Genomic DNA, 17865 nt, shown 5'->3' on the forward strand with positions numbered 1-17865 from the left:
CTGTGATATAATCCTACAAAATTGTAATGTACCTAATAGAATATCACCCATTGTACCCAAGAATAATTCCATTTAATCCTGCCTTTTTACCTTCAGTAATTTCATGTTTCTCATATAAAGTAATAAAGAAATTAACAGCTTTAAATGTATATTTCAGAATAACAATGGCTTGTCAAAAATTGAGGCCCCTCATTAAGACACAGACCAAGGTATGAGGCATACATGAGGTAATTAGCATAATTTCAAACCACAGGTCACATCCTGTTCATTGATGAGTGATCAGATCAATGTAGTGGATCATTATTGACACTTTTTAAAACTGAAATGCAATAGAAAATAGAGGCATAAAGAAATTTGTCTTATGAAACATTTGGTTTATTTACATATGTATAACATGCATGTGTATATTGCTGTGTGTCATACATGAAGTACAGTTCTTACTGTGGGTTGCAATTTAAAAATTTTGAAAGCCACTACTATAAGACAACAGTGTAGCCAACAACAGCCTTTCTGTGGACCTCACTGAGGAGGCCCCCAGATGAAGAAGTGAAACCAGAAGGGAGGTTATCAGCCACACTGAAAAATGTAGATGCGTCACTGATACGGCAGGCACGATCTCTCAAAATTCAGTCAGAACAACTTGTAACCGCGCCTCTGAGCCCACATGGGCAAGTGCTGAGCGGAACATCCTCCACACAACAGACTTCCTATTCGAGAATTCCCACGTCATGGAAAGTGGAATATACAGCAACTCAGCTGGCTGGTAGTATCACAAATGCTATTTCGTGACTAAGCATCCAATTCTCATCTGCTGTTTATAGCTTTTGTAGTGATGCAAAATACTTGATACAACCAACTTTTTTTTTTTTGACAGGCAGAGTGGACAGTGAGAGAGACAGAGAGAAAGGCCTTCCTTTTTGCCGTTGGTTCACCCTCCAATGGCCGCCGCGGCCCGTGCGCTGCAGCCAGCGCATCGCGCTGATCCGAAGCTAGGAGCCAGGTGCTTCTCCTGGATACAACCAACTTTTTTTTTTTTTTTTTTAATTAGTGCTCATGGAGTGAGGGGCACTGTTATCTGGAGTCGGTTTCTATTTATGAAAGGTGCACTCACAGGTGATAATGATAGATGTGGGTAACCAAGAATACCTGGAGGAGAACCTCTGATGATCAGCAGTTCTGAGAACATAATTTGCCAACAAGTAGCAATGGTTGGGTTGCATCTGTTGAATTAGTGCTTCCTCTTTCTTCCTCTTTCCTGTCTTCCTTCATCTCCTTCCAGTGAGGGAAATGCATAGGAGAGTGAGGGCTGTAAGAGAGAAAGGGAAATTTGGATTTATACCGAGCAGAGGAGCCAGCCACGTGGAGGAGCATCTAGGCCAGGAAGCATGGGGCAGGTGGCCCGCCCTAGAGGTGCAGGACAGCACTCGCCCATAATGGCAAAAGGCCAAAAAGAAAAAAGCTACAACCAACTTTTAAAAACCCACGGGAAAGCAACTGCTTTTCCTTTATTTCTTAATGAAAATTTTCATCTTAAGCATTTTAAATTATCTGCCACTTTTTCAGGAACCTAGTCATTGTTTAATCCAGTAAATAATTATTTGGCACTGGTCAATGACAAAAAAAAAAAAAATAAGCCAAGGACCCTGCACTTTAATTCAGAAAATGAATTCAACTTTTTTTTATCTTTTAAAACTAACTAAAAGAAATGGCTAGTTAATTAACTGTACCTCACAATGGTAAACAGCTGCATAGTTAAATAGTGCTGATCTGGAGGCGTATTGCTAAGCACAGATAACCTGTCACCCAGCTAAGCATACCGAGGCCCCTAAATGTCATGGTTTGCCCTAGTTCTTGCTACTTACCTATGTGTTAATGATCAAAGGCAAATTAATGTCCTTTATCTTTAGAATGTCATTTATCTAGATCAGATGAATGTATCCTTTAAAAAATTGAATAAAAATATACTGCCCAAAAATGTACAGTGTAATACACTTGTGCATGAGACATGATCTCACAGTGGCGTTTTAACAAGAAACATCTTGCCGGCGCCGCGGCTCACTAGGCTAATCCTCCGCCTTGCGGCGCCGGCACACCGGGTTCTAGTCCCGGTCGGGGCGCCGGATTCTGTCCCGGTTGCCCCTCTTCCAGGCCAGCTCTCTGCTATGGCCCGGGAAGGCAGTGCAGTGGAGGATGGCCCAAGTGCTTGGGCCCTGCACCCCATGGGAGACCAGGATAAGTACCTGGCTCCTGCCATTGGATCAGCGCTGTGCGCCGGCCGCGGCAGCCATTGGAGGGTGAACCAACGGCAAAAAGGAAGACCTTTCTCTCTCTCTCACTGTGCACTCTGCCTGTCAAAAAATTAAAAAAAAAAAAAAGACAAGAAACATCTTTATGTATGTTAATTGAACAGAGGAATCATGACAGATCCTTTGGGGAGTGCCTTAAGGGTACAACTGGGCTAATGAGACTAGTTTCATTAGTACAGTGGCAGGCACATAGTAGGGTCTTAGCAAATGTTTCTAGAATGAATACAGTGCCACTATGAAATCAATGCTCAACTCTACATATTCAAACCATTTTTCTAAACTGTGACCTGTTTCAAATCGTGTCAGTGGCAATTTTATACTTTGGTTTTGTTCACTGAATTTCCCTGAAACCTCTTCAATAAATGTTACCAGTCATTGGTTTATAAACCAATGTATCAGCTGTTCTAAATTAAAAATTAAGATTATCAATTTGCTTAGTTTTTTGCTGCACCTGTCCTATTGGTAGTTCCATCTCTGTCTCGCTGCCTCTGCTCTCCCCCCTTTGCCAGAAAGAACTTCCAGCTCAATAGAACAGATTGCCATCCCTCCCACAAATAAGCAAGGCCTTACACATTTGGCAGCACTGAAAAAGGCGTCCTTCAAAAAGCCCAGTGAGGAGCTTCCTCCAGAACTCCTCTGAGTTAGTTGTATGCTCATTGCAACAGACCTTTCATCATTGTCTTCATTAAACCTGGGCCTTGTCTGATAGGAAGGAGTGGAGAGAGCCATTCTTTCCTAGGCCCCAGTGATGGCTTTATCAAAGCCTCTCATTTATATTAATCAGCATGCAGAGTAGGGCTCATCTGGGTTGTCTGTGCCCAGGTGGTGGGTGAGTAGATTTACCTCTTGCTTGGCCACTGCTGATGCTCCCTGTGTTCTTCTCTGCTGCGGCTGCCAGCCTGCAAGCTCGGACTGAGTGCTGGGAACGCCAGGAACGCCATCCTCCCGGAACGAGGTGATTTGCTTTAACCCTCTTTGTAAATGATGAAGTGCTTTATAAATGTTAGACATTATTATCTGCCTCTGTGGGAGAGCACTGCAGCCAGTTCCTCTCTGCCTTCCCTTGGTAATGCAAATTTTGGCCATCTTTGCTTGCATCTCTCAAATAACCCTGTGCATCATTGTGTAAAGAGGAACTAAAGACTACCGCTAACTGCTCTGGGTCCCCTTCACAGCCTATTCATTGTTTTCTCTCTATGAAAACACTGTAAGATACTTTCACGGATAACATCACTGATTTTTGTGGCTTAGAAAGGGATCTTTGCAATATGACTTCAAATGCCAAAGTTCCTGGTAAAGGACATATTTATGCTAAATCCATGTCTTTATTCCTCCCAAAATGTGTAAGAGAAAGGTGTTTTCCCTTTACTCCTACTTCATGCATTGCTATTTGTTCCTAAGGCAGAGGAAGGAGTGCAGTAAATTAGTGTGTAATTGATGCTATCAGCAGTGCAAAAGCGAGCACGCATGCACACACACACACACACACAGTTTCCTTTGCTAGCAGGTGTTGAGTAGTAAAGGCTGAGGGGCCCCATGTTCATTTGCTTCCTAAATAGAATGATGGATCACACACTGTTATTCTGCACTGTAGTAAAGACATCAATAAAATAACTTTTTAAGGGAAGAATGCTTAAATCAGATTATAAATCGGAGCAGCCCTCACAGTTTTCCAACACTGAGCACACTAAGTTCTGAAGCACCCATCTTCAGGTAAACCATGTTACTACATCAGCTCAGTTCACACAGACTGGAGTTTTCACTGAACCGCATGAGTTTATAGCTACCGTTCTTTCTAAAGATTGTGTTGCATTTTACTTTTAATTTAGGATAGGCACTCCTTTGCCCAAACCAAAGTGGTCTGGTGTGCTAGTTACATGTCTGCAATCTGTTGAATCTATTCTATCAGGTGTTGACTGACAATATTCCAGAATTGCATGTATAGAAAAAGCCACAATTTGTCTACCCAGAATGCTCCCCACCACTTCCTGATCCTACTTTTTTTTTTTTTTTTTTTTTTTTTTTTTTTTTTTTTGACAGGCAGACTTAGATAGAGAAAGAGAGAAAGGTCTTCCTTTTCCATTGGTTCACCTCCCAAATGGCCGCTATGGCCAGCGCACTGTGCCGATCCGAAGCCAGGAGCCAGGTGCTCCCTCCTGGTCTCCCATGCGGGTGCAAGGCCCAACCATTTGGGCCATCCTCCACTGCCTTCCCCGGGCCACAGCAGAGAGCTAGACTGGAAGAGGAGCAACCAGGACAGAATCTGGCGCCCCAACCAGGACTAGAACCCAGAGTGCCGGCACCGCACGTGGAGGATTAGCCAACTGAGGCGCGGTGCTGGCCCTTGATCCTGCTTGTCAGGGACTACTGACTGATGCATTTACTGATCCGTAAGTCAGGATGTGGACATAGCTTAGCTTGAAGCCCCTCTGAGACAAAAAACAGGGTCTGCTTCCCTCTGCACCCCCCTTCTCCTGCCACCCAGGAAATAGATTTATTATTCTATCTGATTATAAAAACAATACAATAGGGGCTGGCGCTGTGACATAGCAGGTAAAGCTACTGCCTGCAGTGCCAGCATCCCATATGGGCACTGGTTCGAGTCCCGGCCGCTCCATTTCCAATCCAGCTCTCTGCTACGGCCTGGGAAAGCAGTAGAAGATGGCCCCAAAGCCTTGGGACCCTGCATCCACATGAGAGACCCAGAAGAGGCTCCTGGCTCCTGGCTTCAGAACAGCGCAGCTCAGGCCGTTCTGGCCAACTGGGGAGTGAAGCAGCAGATGGAAGACCTCTCTCTCTCTCTCTTTCTCTCTCTCTCTCTCTCTCTCCTTCTGTGTGTAACTCTCACTTTCAAATAAATGAATAAATCTTTTAAAAAAAAGCAATACAGTAAAAAGGGAGAGAAAATGTAGTACAGTGTATATTTAAGCAGTTACAAATTTAGCAGTTCAAAATGTTAGAAAATAAATTTCAGGGTTGGTGTTGTGGCACAGTGGATTAAACAGCCACTTGCATTGTGGGTGTCCTTGTCAGATTGCCTGATTTGAGTCCCAGCTATTACAGTTCCAATCCAGCTTCCTGCTGGTGTGTCCTGGGAGGCAGCAGATGATGGTTCAACTGCCTGGACTCTTTTGCCCATGTGGGAGACCCAGGTTGATTTTCTGGCTCTTATCTGTGGCCTTTCAAAGCCTTTTCTCTCTGGGTTTCAAATCGATAAAAGAAAATAAATAACCATTTTGTAAAAAGAAATTAATTGCAAAGGTAACATCTCTCCTTGATAGAATTTTTTAAAGATTTATTTATTTATTTGAAAGACAGAGTTACAGAGAGAGGGGGAGAGACAAAGAGATCTTCCATCTGCTGGTTCACTCCCCAAATGGCCAAAACCAGGATCCTGGAACTTCATCTGGAACTCCCATGTGGGTGCAGGGGCTTCAAGCATTTGGGCCATCTTCTTCTGCTTTCCCAGACACACTGTCAGAGAGCTGGATCGGAAGTGGAGCAACTGGGCCTTGAACTGGCACTCATATGGGATGCTGGTGTTGCACGTGGCAGTTTAACCTGCTATGCCACAACACCAGCTGCTCCTTGCTATAATTTTTAAAATAAAAGCAACAAAAAGGGATTTATATATGCACTGGGCAGATCACCCTGGGCTGGACATGTTCAAGTCCCCTGTGCTATTCCAGCTTTTCATAATCTCTTCCCTCCCTTTACTTGTTAACTTCAAAAGTCCAGTACTTTTTCTTTAATGATTGACTTTGACTGTTGAGGTGTATTCTGTTTAAGTGTGGCCATTTACAAGTACAGATCATTTATAAATTCATAATCTATATTTATTTATTATAATTTATATTTGCTAATTACATTAAGAATAAGAGAACAACTTGTTCTTGTTGCTTCTACCTGGTGTGGAATTTCAGGAAAATAAAGGAACTCACTGGTTATTCAGAGACAGATCCACTGTTAAAAGTTCATACCATCGTTTTGACATTTAGTGTCAGACTTTCTCTTTGTAAATCCTTCTTCACGTTACAGCTGCTGGTCCCAGAGCTCGAACTGTTTCAAAACCATAACATTTCTTAGTGAGTGATTGATCTGTATTATGTGTCCAGCCATCAGGGAGATCTTGGGATGTTGCTTGTATAAACTGTAATCCAATCTGACGCAGTGCATTTAGTTACAGTCTTTCATAGACCTATTGGCGATACTCAATCCTCCTGGATTTGGGAATAGAGCTTATCTGATACCTTCGGGGGAAAAAAAATCCATTCATTTTCCTCTTTTCCCCACTTAAATAACTCAACACATCTGGTAACACTGTAGGATCATTGTCCTTCCAGTTCCTCTGCAGCTCGTATTGCTACAATATTTTTTAAGTATTTGGTTACCTAAAGGACAATGTGATTTTAAAAAAGGGGTGGGGGCTGTATAGGTCTTAGAAATTAACCCATCTACAGTGCTAGAAAAGAAATATGCCTTTAATCAGCAAGATTTCCATATCAGCAGCCCTGTGTATGTTATACGGCACGAATGTAAACATAAAATTGGAGATGAATGCTCATGTGTTAAAATTTTAAAACAAATCTTTCTACAAATTAATGTAATTCGCCTCTAAGAAAATGTTTATTAAATACAGGGTACCTGAGATTGAAGTATCTTGTTGTTTGGGTCTGTATCCTTTGGCTTAATGTCTTCAGTTATAAGAATGATAAAAGCTGAAACCAAATCCTTTAATTCAATCAGAACAGAGCTGAGTTTTAGAAGCAGAGTGGAAATCAGATACAGGGCTGCATAATATAGGAAGTTAAATATACAAGATATTAAGACTTCGTAAGAAGCGGATGGAGTTGCCTGGAGGAATTTTTGTTTGAAATGGCTGCATTGAACATTATCATAAATACCACCTTTTTATCCTCTTGAATTAAGATTCTTTATGCAAACAACTCTAAATTGTGCAGTAGTTCCAAAGAGACCATTTACTGTTTTCTGCTTGTTTTACATTCTGGAACAAGTTCAAAGCTTTTGATTTTGCTTGATTTTTTTTAATAGTCTGAGCCTTGAAAATAATACAGGTTTGATGAATAAGATTTCAGCATGTGGTTCTGTAAAAATGTTCAGTGTTTATGGTACATTTGACCCAGGGGCCCTACACCAAATAGATCTGTAGCGCATTTTAAGTACAACAGAATGAACACATTTGAAAGGTTAACCATTCTCTTGCTTTTTTTGCTTTTCTTTCTGTATTAAGTATGAAAATTAGCATTGCAATGGCTCCCAGAATGGGAATACTGAAAAAGTATCCACCTGATAGAAATAAACATGCAGAAGATAAATTAAGATTTCATTATTTATATGAAACTTAAGCTGTGTTCACAATGGTTATTATAGGATTTTCATGTATATTAGTTAAATGCTATTCTTATATGATTTTTTAACTTAAGCTTTGATTTAAAAAAATTGGATCACAGCTTAAATATCCAGGTGGGCAATGCCATTTGCCAGGATCTTTGCATATAAATCTCTTTTTTCTAGCAGACACAAATCCTGCCTTACGACTAAACCTTCTGATGCATTCTCAGATTAAAATGGGAATGAATTTTTAAATTGTTTCTTCTCTTCCCCCGCCCCTGTGTTTTAGGTTGTGGAACTTTTAGCAAGTGCTCTTATGGACTTGGTACAAGGAGTATACCATGAAAATTCAACTTCAACAAAGGTAAAGGAGTTCAGAGTCATTGTAAAATGTTAGGTTAGAAACCCTCACGGCAAAATTAGAATTGAATGAAAATATCATTCTTGTTTTGTGTTTAGATTGTACATTACTTCCTTTTCTTTCTTTTTTTTTTTTTTTTAAGATGAGTGTTTTGGCTACAAATTCATGGCCATACGCTTAGTACATAGCAGATTTAGCCAATTAAAACAACCTCTTATCCTCTGGCTGGATTCGCCGTCTGTTCCGTCCACAGCAGCCTGGTAGACACCAGGACTCTCCTGGCTAGCAGGTAGTACTGTCACAGGAAGGCTGGAGGAGCAGCTTGTGCTGAGGCGGCTGGGCCAGAGGAGGGGCCTTCCCTGTCCCAGAAGAGTGGAGCATAATCCCAAGGAGATGGGGGAGGAATGTCTTTTATATCCAAGATCCAGAATGTACTGCATTATTAGATTCTGTCTGATAAAAAGTAGGATGGTTGCACAGTTGGATTATTTTGATTAATTTTATAGGTCTAGGATTAAGATTTTTTGACTCATTTAGCAGGATATCTCAGGAAAGGTTAGGTTTTATTTCCTTTAAATGTGGTTATTTCATTTCAGTAGTATATTAGATGTGAAGTAATTGCTTCATTGACCACCACCATCATTGAATATGGTATCTACTATTATAAGGGATTCCTATCTTAGTGTTCATTATTCTAATTTCTTCAGCTTCTGTAATAGCAAGATTTCACTCACTGAAAATTAGAAAAAATATGCATGTATGCACAGCTTAAGCTGAAACATTTCCACTTGAAAACAGACAGATTTTACTAGATGTGAACTATAGGGCATGAGCAACTTGGATAAGAAATGTAAAATTTTAAAGTGTGACCCAGGGACTCTAAATGATTCAGAGAGTGCTTAGTGAAGTATGAAGAACTGCTCCTTGGACACCTGCTGACTCTTGGTTCAGGGTACCACAGTGCCCAGTAGGCAAATATAACCTTACCTAACTGGCAGATTGGTATGTGGGGACCTCACAGGATGTATGACTACAGTGAAGCACTTTTCTTTTCTTTCTTTTTTTTTTTTTTTTAAGATTTATTTATTTATTTGAAAGACCGAGTTACACAGAAAAAAGGGAGGCAGAGACAGAGAGGTCTTCCATCCAATGGTTCACTCCCCAATTGGCCGCAACGGCCAGAGCTGCGCCAATCCAGAGCCAGGAGCCAGGAGCCAGGAGCCAGGAGCCTCTTCTGGGGCTCCCACGCAGGTGCAGGGGCCCAAGGACTTGGGCCATCTTCCACTGCTTTCCCAGGCCATAGCAGAGAGCTGGATTGGAAGTGGAGCCGCCTGGTCTCGAACCGGCACCATATGGGATGCCGGGCGCTTCAGGCCAGGGCGTTAACCCACTGCATGTGCCACAGCAATGACCCCAAGTGAAGCACTTTTCAAAAGCAAGCATTGTTCACTGTTATGGCTGAGTGTTAATATCAGATAGCAAAATAGGTATTTTCTGACCTACATAGTGCTTCAAAGAGTTGACAGAAACCGAAATTAAAAATATATTTATTTTGGTACAAACAATTTGAAATCCATAAGTAGCATTTTCATAGCATGCATTTCCATGAACTTTTGAAGGCCTTGTATATCCATGGATTTCAAAAATTTTTGCACCAGAGCTGGCACTGTGGCATAGTAGGCTAAGCCTCCACCTGTGGTGCCAGCATCCCATGTGGGTGCCAGTTCGTGACCTAGATGCTCCTCTTCCAATCCAGCTCTCTGCTTCTGGCCTGGGAAAGCAGTGGAAGATGGTCCAAGTACTTGGGCCTGCACCCACATGGGAGACCAGGAAGAAGGTCCTGGTTCAGCTCTGGCCATTGCAGCTATATGGGGAGTGAACCAGCAGATGGAAGACCTTTCTCTCTCTCTCTCTCTCTCTCTCTCTCTCTCTCTAACTCTACCTCTCAAATAAATAAAATATCTTAAATTTTTTTGCACCAAAATATAGACTTAACCTTTTAATTCCACTTTTCATGAACTTTTGAAGCACCATCATCATCCCACCATACAAAGTTACCTTGCGTATGGTATCATGAAGATGATGGTAGCTAAGCAAATAACACCACAGTGACATACCTGTTTCTTTTCTAACCTTCCCAGAAATCCTGAGAGTAGGTATTCCTGCTGTTCCCAGTTTGCAGATGTAAAAGCTGAGATTTGGAAAAGCTTAGGAAATTTCCACAAGGTCACATAGTCTGTTAGCTGAGATTTGAACTCAGGAGCCCAGGTTCTCAATCTCTCATTCCACTGCCCTATATCTTGGTAGCATCTGTCTGCCACTGTATGATTTTGGTGGCCTGCTCCTGCCTTAAAGACATTGTTTTTTCTTGGGATTTTCCTGTGTTTAATCTAGTTCCTTATAAGGTACCAGTATTTTACAATTAAATACCTGTTAATCTTTAAGTGAAAGTTACTGTTAGTTTTATGATTCTTAATTTATTCTTACCATTTGTCCACTATAATTAGCTTAATCCATTAACAGCTTTGTGAACATTTGGTAAGTATGTCCTATTGTCAGGCAGACATAATAGCAATACTAATAATAAGTGCTTATTATTATAAATAGCACTTTACAGTTTTGTTTTGTACACAATAACCTAGGCTGAAAAGGGTGACACGTGTCGGCATTCCACTTCACAGAGGAAAATCCTGAAATTCAGAGATGATGAATGGCAGGGATGCACAGTGTCTGAAAACTGACAGGGATGTGGTCTGGACCCAGGGCTTTGGATTCCAAGTCCTTTGCTTTTTCTAATAGAATGTGTTTCTTCCTGGGAATAGAAAAGCAGCAGCAACAAAATCTTTGGAGAACTGTTGATCATCTTTGAATGGTTGCTTAGCAAGCCCAAGTTGCTGATGTTGATTAGCTAATCAGTTATACCCTAAAGAGTCCGTAGCAATGCCTCATTCATCTGGCCTTTTTCCCTACTACCCCCTAAACCCAGTCCTCTAAAGTGCTCCAGCTCTTTTTTAAGCAGTTGAATTTCTAAATACTGTAGCCAAACCATGGAAAGAGCTGTCCGTATTAAATGATGGAAACAAAAATGCATCATTGAACCAGAGCAGTGGGAGTGCTTCTTGCTGCCTCTGTTTGTGCCTCCACTCCAGTTTAGGTTAACCACATTTCCCTTCCTAACCAGAAAAAATTCTGGCTCCCCCCCTGAGTGTGCTTGCCATTGCAGTGCCTTTTCAGAATTTGGTTTTTCTAAGTTGGCCCAGGGATCACTTGCGAGGCAGAGAGAGCACTGCCCCCACATCGAGTGCCTTCAGGGTTTGCATGTTCTGGCATGATTGGGAAGAAGCCACAAGTGGAGGTCACATGGGAAGTCAGGCCCCCTCTGTCATCCCCGTTGCACAACCTCCATAGCCTTGGGCCAATTCAGCACACAAAAGAAATGCTTTGTGATTTCAAGTAAGCTGCAAACCATTTCATCCCTCTAGGGATACGGCGGATACAATAGTGGTTTGTTTTCTATATGGCAGCTTAATGCAGTGATGGAGAATCTGGGCAGCAGCAAAGTAGCCTTCTGTGGAGTGCTATCTGTGTGACTAGAGTAGATGGGTTAAAGCAAACAGGGGAGTTGGAATTGGATACGTTAAAAATCACCTTCTTCCAAAGACGTTTGTGGAGTCATTACCTAATTCTCTGTAGAGCTATGTGACTTATGTTACTAATATATAGCAGATTGAAGGTAAATTGTGATCATTGTAGACCTATGAAGTAATTTAAGAAATTCATCCTTTTTTCACGCCATTGTAAAATATTTTTTTTATTTTTGGATTTGCTAGTTTGTGAACCATTTCTTCCATAGAACAATTGGTCATTGTGCTTTCTTTAGTAATTATAAGAAAATATTTTCCTTCCCTCTACCTGCTTTTTCATGTTAGCTAATTTTAAAAACTATGTGAAGTTTTAAAAATTGCATTTTAATTGACCATTTGTCATCCTACGAGTTCTCCACTGAAGCTCCTCCTTAAATTATGTTTATGTTACTCATTGTTCTTGCTAAATATTCCATATTTTAACAAAATTGACCTTGTATCCATAGAACTATATGCCTAAAACCCTTTAGCATAATCATCTTATTATTATAACTTATTTTCCAGTTATAGAAGTCAGTATATGTTCATGGAATAAAAATTGAAAACAGAAGAAAATCAAGAGGAAAATCTAAAATGTTATATAGCCATCCCCCAGAAATGAATCATGATAACATTTCATCATTTTCTTTCCAGATTTTAATTTATTGTGTAGTTCTCTTATTTGTAAGTTATTGCTTTATATAAAATTTTGGATCTTGATGTACTTATTTATCATTAAAATTCTTCAAAATACCATTTTAATGGTTATTTACTATTTTTTTAATATTTTTGTACTATAGTGTGCTGAACCATCCACAATTTTTTAAAGATTTATTTAGTTATTTGGAAAGGCAGAGTAACAGGGAGGGGGAGAGAGAGAGAGAGATAGAGAGATCTTCTGTCTGCTATTTCACTCCCCGTTGGCTGCAAAGGACAGGGCTGGGCCAGGCTGAAGCCAGGAGCCAGGAACTCCATCCAGGTCACCCACATGGGTGGCTGGGGCCCAAAAACTTGGGCCATCACCCATTGCTTTCCCAGATGCATTAGCAGGAAGCTGGATCAGAAGGGAGAAACTGAGACTTAAACCATCACTCCAGTAAGGAACCTGCTTCTTCATGATGTCGGTTCCCACTCTACAATTTGTAAATGTTTTGTTCTACTTTTCACTCGTTTAAATCATGGTGGAGCCAGCATTGTGGCATAACAGGTTAAACCACCACCTGCCATGCAGGCATCCCATATGAGCGTCGGTTCAAGTCCCAGCTGCTCTGCTTCCAGTCCAGCTCCCTGCTAACGTGCCTGGGAAGGTAGCCCTCAAAGATGGTTCAAGTGTGTGGGCCTCAGCACCCAGTTGGAGCTCCTGGCTTCTGGCTCTGGTCTGGCCCAGCTCCAGCCATTGCAGCCATTTAGGGAGTGAACCAGCAGACGGAAGACCTCTCTCTGTCTCCTGTCTATCTGTAACTCTGCCTTTCAAATAAATAAAATAAATCTTTAAAAAAATAAACCATATGATGATAATTATTAGTATATAGAACTTAGATTCCATACTTTCTTGCTTGCTCTATTTTTATTATCTGTTGTAAAATACTGAAAGTGAGATTCTTGAGTCAAAAAGTATGCCTGCTATCAGTCTATCTCTATGCAGATTACTATTCTTAAAAAGCTTTTGTCAGGTTCGCCCTTGGCTAGGATCTGGGAAGCTGGATAGGGGGATCATTCCCACCATTCCCCCACTGATAAGAATGGCTCACAGTGCTTGAACTGTTTCTGCAAACTGTATGGTTCATGCTGAACACCTGCTTTCCTCCTGAGAGTCTTGAATTTGCATACACACTAGGCAGAGACTACCTGCATGAACAGTGACACCAAAAACCCTGAGCACTAAGTAGCCAGTAAATTTTGGTGGTAGATACTGTTTCATTCATGTTATCACAACTCATTATTGGAGGAATCAAACATGCTCCGTGTGACTGCACGTCTAGAAGACCCTTGGAAGCTTAGACCTCATCTCCAACCCTCATTCTCTGGGACTTCTTCCCTGTGCTGGGTTTGCTTTGTATATTTTGCTATGATTTTCTTAAAATCTGACTCTTGAGTTTGACTGTATTCTGTGGCAACATAAGTTATCCTGAAAAATCATCAAAAGCAGGTGGTCTTGTGCCCCCCCCCCAACACATCTGCTTCCTGATTCTTTATTATTTCGACCCACTCCTTGTACCTCCTTAGGGATCTAATCAAGGTTCTCTGCAAAGGCTGCGTCTGGCTCATGCTGGTGTTGAGATGGGGAACAACACACCTGTGCCCCAACTTCAGAGGTTCTGCTCCCATTGGCTTGGTCCCTGATTCACAAAGGGAGAGGGCAGAATCCAGTTCTCTTGGGGAAGAACTGAACAGGTGCTGAAATTGTAAAGATCTGGTTATTTTTATTTCATGTACAGTTTATACTTTTCAGTAATAGCAGATTATGCAGTAGATTATAATGAAGACTATCACTATGTTTTTGTGAGACAAGATAACGTCTATCCATTGATTTGTCTTATCTTTATGTTTCTGTGCCTTTGATTCTCAGGCGACTTTGAAGTAAAATATAAAAATAAGATAATTCAGTCCAGCAGGAAGTTACGGGTTGTCCCCTACCTGCAAAGCCCCCATGCCACCATCTAAAATATAATCAAAGGATGAGCCAGATGAGTTTTGCCCATTGAGAAAAATGACAGTCAGGAAATGTGAACAAGAAGTCACATCTGGTGGGAGGAATCGGAGAAGGCATCAAGGAGAATGTGATAGCTGAGACAGACATTAAAGGATGAGAGGATGTCTCTAGATGGAGAAGGTTGGCATTGCATGCAGAGGAAACAGCATGATGAAAGGAAGAGAAGCCTATTGGAGGTCAGGGCTTCTTTGATTTAAGAATAAAGGAACCATGAAAAGTACCACTGCCAGGGTGGGTTTATGACACCTGGTGGAGGACCTGTAATGCCAGATCGAACTGCTAATAACCATTAGTCATCTTTGGAATAAGAGAAGGACTGACAGTTTTTGAGCAAAGGAATTGCATAATTAGATGAACTTCTGGGAAAGTTCACTTGACAGTGGTCTTTAGAACGGTTCACAGAAGGAGGCTGCAGGGAAATGAGAACAGTTGGGAAGCCTAAGTGATGACGAAGACCAGGGATCTTCTTCCGCTTTGGCGTCGTTGGCCCCTTCTTGACAGTCCTAACTCTGTGTTGGTAGTCTCAGAGAGACCATTCCACTACACCCAGTCCAGAGAAGCTATACTGCCTAAATCTTTATCTTAATCACAGTTGTCACCATCCGATGGTTTTCTCTTATTTTCAGTCTCCTCCTATAATATAAGTTCTATACAAGGACAGATTTTATTTTTACCATCGAATTCCCCAATACCAGAAACGTGCCTGGCTCATTAGTAGTAGTACAAAAATATTTGTTAATGATATAGAAAGGCCTAGAATACTTAGAAGATTTTTCTCATCTTTTTGGACAGTTTTATTAATGTACAATGAATTACAGATGTTTGAAGTGCCCAGTCTCGTATGTTCAGATACATGTATGTATGAATGAAATCATCCTCACAATCGTGTTAATAAACAGACCCATCAGCTGTTTGCTTGTGCCCCTTTAGTGATTCTTTGTAATCCCTCCACTCACACCCCCTCCCCTGCTACCATCCTCAGGCAATCTGCTGTCACTCTGGATTAGTTTACATTTTGTAGAATTTGATATAAATAGAACCATGCAATATTTTCTCTGCTTGACTAGCTTCTTTGACTTAGCATAATTTTTATATATATATATATATGAATTTATTTATTTTATTTGAAAGGCAGAGTTACACAGAGAGGGAGAGACACAGAGAGATCTTCCATCTGCTGATTCACTCTCCAGAGGGATGGATCAGCCCAAAGACAGGAACCTGCAACTTCATCCAGGTCTGCCATGTGGGTGCAGGGGCCCAAGGACTTGGACCATCTTCTGCTGCTTTCCAAGGCCACAGCAGAGAGCTGGGTTGAAAAACAGAGCAGTGGGATCAGCGCTGTGGCACGGCAGGTTAAAGCACTGGCCTGAGTGCTGGCATCCCATATGGGTGCCGGTTTGAGTCCCAGCTGCTCCTCCTCAAATCCTTGGGCCCTTGCACCCGTGTGGGAGACCCAGAAGAAGCTCCTGACTCCTGGCTTCAGATCTGCGCAGCTCCAGCCCATTGCAGCCATCTGGGGAGTGAACCAGCAGATGGAAGACCTCTCTCTCTGAATCTACCTCTCTCTGTAATTCTTTCAAGTAAATAAAATAAATCTTAAAAAAAAAAAAAAAGAAAAGAAGAAGAAAGAAAAGTAGAGCAGCTGAGACTTGAACTGGCACCCATGTGGGTGCTTGTATCATTTAACTGGCCATATAATGCCATTATTGTTTAGTTATTTTGGGGTACATCCATATTGCATATATCAATGATTCATTTCTTTTTACTGCTAAGTACTATATGCTTATAAGGAAATACCGTAATCTGTTTAATCCATTCATCTCTTGATGGACATTTCGAGTATTTCGAATTTGAGGCTATTACAGGTAAAACTACTACGAACATTCATATGTGAATAGCCTGCAGGGATGGGGGAATCTTTGTATGTCAACGGTCATTTAGACCACGCAAACTTATCAACTTAAATGTTAACCCAGGAGCCAACACCTGCAATACCAGCATCCCTTATGGGCACTGGTTTGTGTCCTGGCTGCCCCACTTACAATCTAGTTCCTGGTTAATGGCCTGGGAAAAGCAGCAGGAGATGGCCCAAGTGATGGGTCCTTGCCACCCACATGTCATTCCTGGCTTTGGCCTGGCCCAGCACTGGCTGTTGTGGCCATCTACGGAGTGAACCAGCAGATGAAAGATCTCTCTGATATCTGTGTGTGTGTGTGTGTGTGTGTGTATGTGTCCCTCTCTTTCTGTAATCCTGACTTTCCAAATAAATAAAATAAACCTCTAAAACAACAACAACAATAAAAAGTTACCCTGCTATAGATTTAGTGGATTTTGAATCCTACCTGTGGCTGACTTCACAGAGCGATACCGAGTGACTTCATGGGCCCTGGATGGCCCGTGGGCTGGACTTCCCCACCGTTGGCAGAACATGTACTTTCATTTCTCTTGTACAAACACTTAGCACTAGTTCATGTGCTGTCATTCCTTTCCCTTTGGGCAGTTACTAGGAGATGAATTGCTAGGTCATGTAATAAGTATGTTTACTGGTAGGCCTTTGACATTCCTGCCGGCAGTGTATGAGAGCTCCAGTTCCCCCTGGCCTACTAAAGCTTCATCTGAACAGTCTTTCAGATCTGAGACTCAAACCCGAGCACTCTCAGATCTGCCCTTGAGTCCAGCTTCATGCTAATGCACGCCCTGGGAGGCATCTGGGGCTGGTTCTAGTAGCTGGGTTCCTGTCACCCACATGGGAAATCTGGATTGAATTCCCAACTCCTGACTTCAGCCTGGCCCCACCTTGCCAGATGAAAGTAAGCCAGTGAGGCTGGTGCTGTGGTGCCGGTATCCCATATGGGCGCTGGCTGCTCCACTTCTGATCCAGCTCTGTGCTCTGGCCTGGGAAAACTGTAAAAGATAGCCCAAGTGCTTAGTCTCTTGCACCTCCATGGGAGACCTGGAAGAAACGCCTGGCTCCTGGCTTCGGATCAGCAAATCTCCAGCCTTTGAGGCCAGTTCAGGAGTTAACCAGCAGATGGAAGACCTCCCTCTCCGTCTCTCCCTCTGTCTGTAACACTCTCTCTCAAGTAAATAAATAAATATTTAAAAAAGAAACAAAGCCAGCAAATAGGACATCTCTATCTATATATATGGTACCATAGGTCAGTAGGTAGATAGATAGATCTGCATTTCAAATAAATAAAGTGGCTTTCTTTTAGCATTTAGTTGGTTGTAACTCTTTTTTTCCAATCTGACAGGTTCTGCATGTTGATTTATATGTTTAGATCCTTTACCTTCTACGTGTTTATTGATATGCTTGGATTTAAATCTGCTATCTTGTTGTTAGCCATTTGTCCCATTTGTTCTTTTCCTTATCTTTTCTGCCATCTTTAGATGATTTTTCATAATAGCATTTGGTCTTTTGGCTTTTGGCTTATTAGCTGTAAGTCATTCATGTGTTTTTTTTGTATGTGTGTGGGATTGCTCTTGAGTTTATAATATACACCTGTG

At 41.6% G+C, this 17865-nt stretch overlaps 1 protein-coding gene across 1 annotated transcript in view; it reads left to right on the forward strand.

Annotated features, from left to right (window-relative positions):
* PDSS2 (decaprenyl diphosphate synthase subunit 2) overlaps nt 1–17865 on the forward strand; it is a 294359-nt gene that overhangs the window by 195047 nt on the left and 81447 nt on the right. Inside the window, exon 4 of the mRNA XM_002714881.5 lies at nt 7948–8022. Coding sequence (XP_002714927.5) covers nt 7948–8022 — 75 coding nt within the window. The remainder of the gene's footprint in view (nt 1–7947; nt 8023–17865) is intronic.

This window comes from Oryctolagus cuniculus, chromosome 5, assembly GCF_964237555.1.
Source record: "Oryctolagus cuniculus chromosome 5, mOryCun1.1, whole genome shotgun sequence".
NCBI classification, from domain to species: domain Eukaryota; kingdom Metazoa; phylum Chordata; class Mammalia; order Lagomorpha; family Leporidae; genus Oryctolagus; species Oryctolagus cuniculus.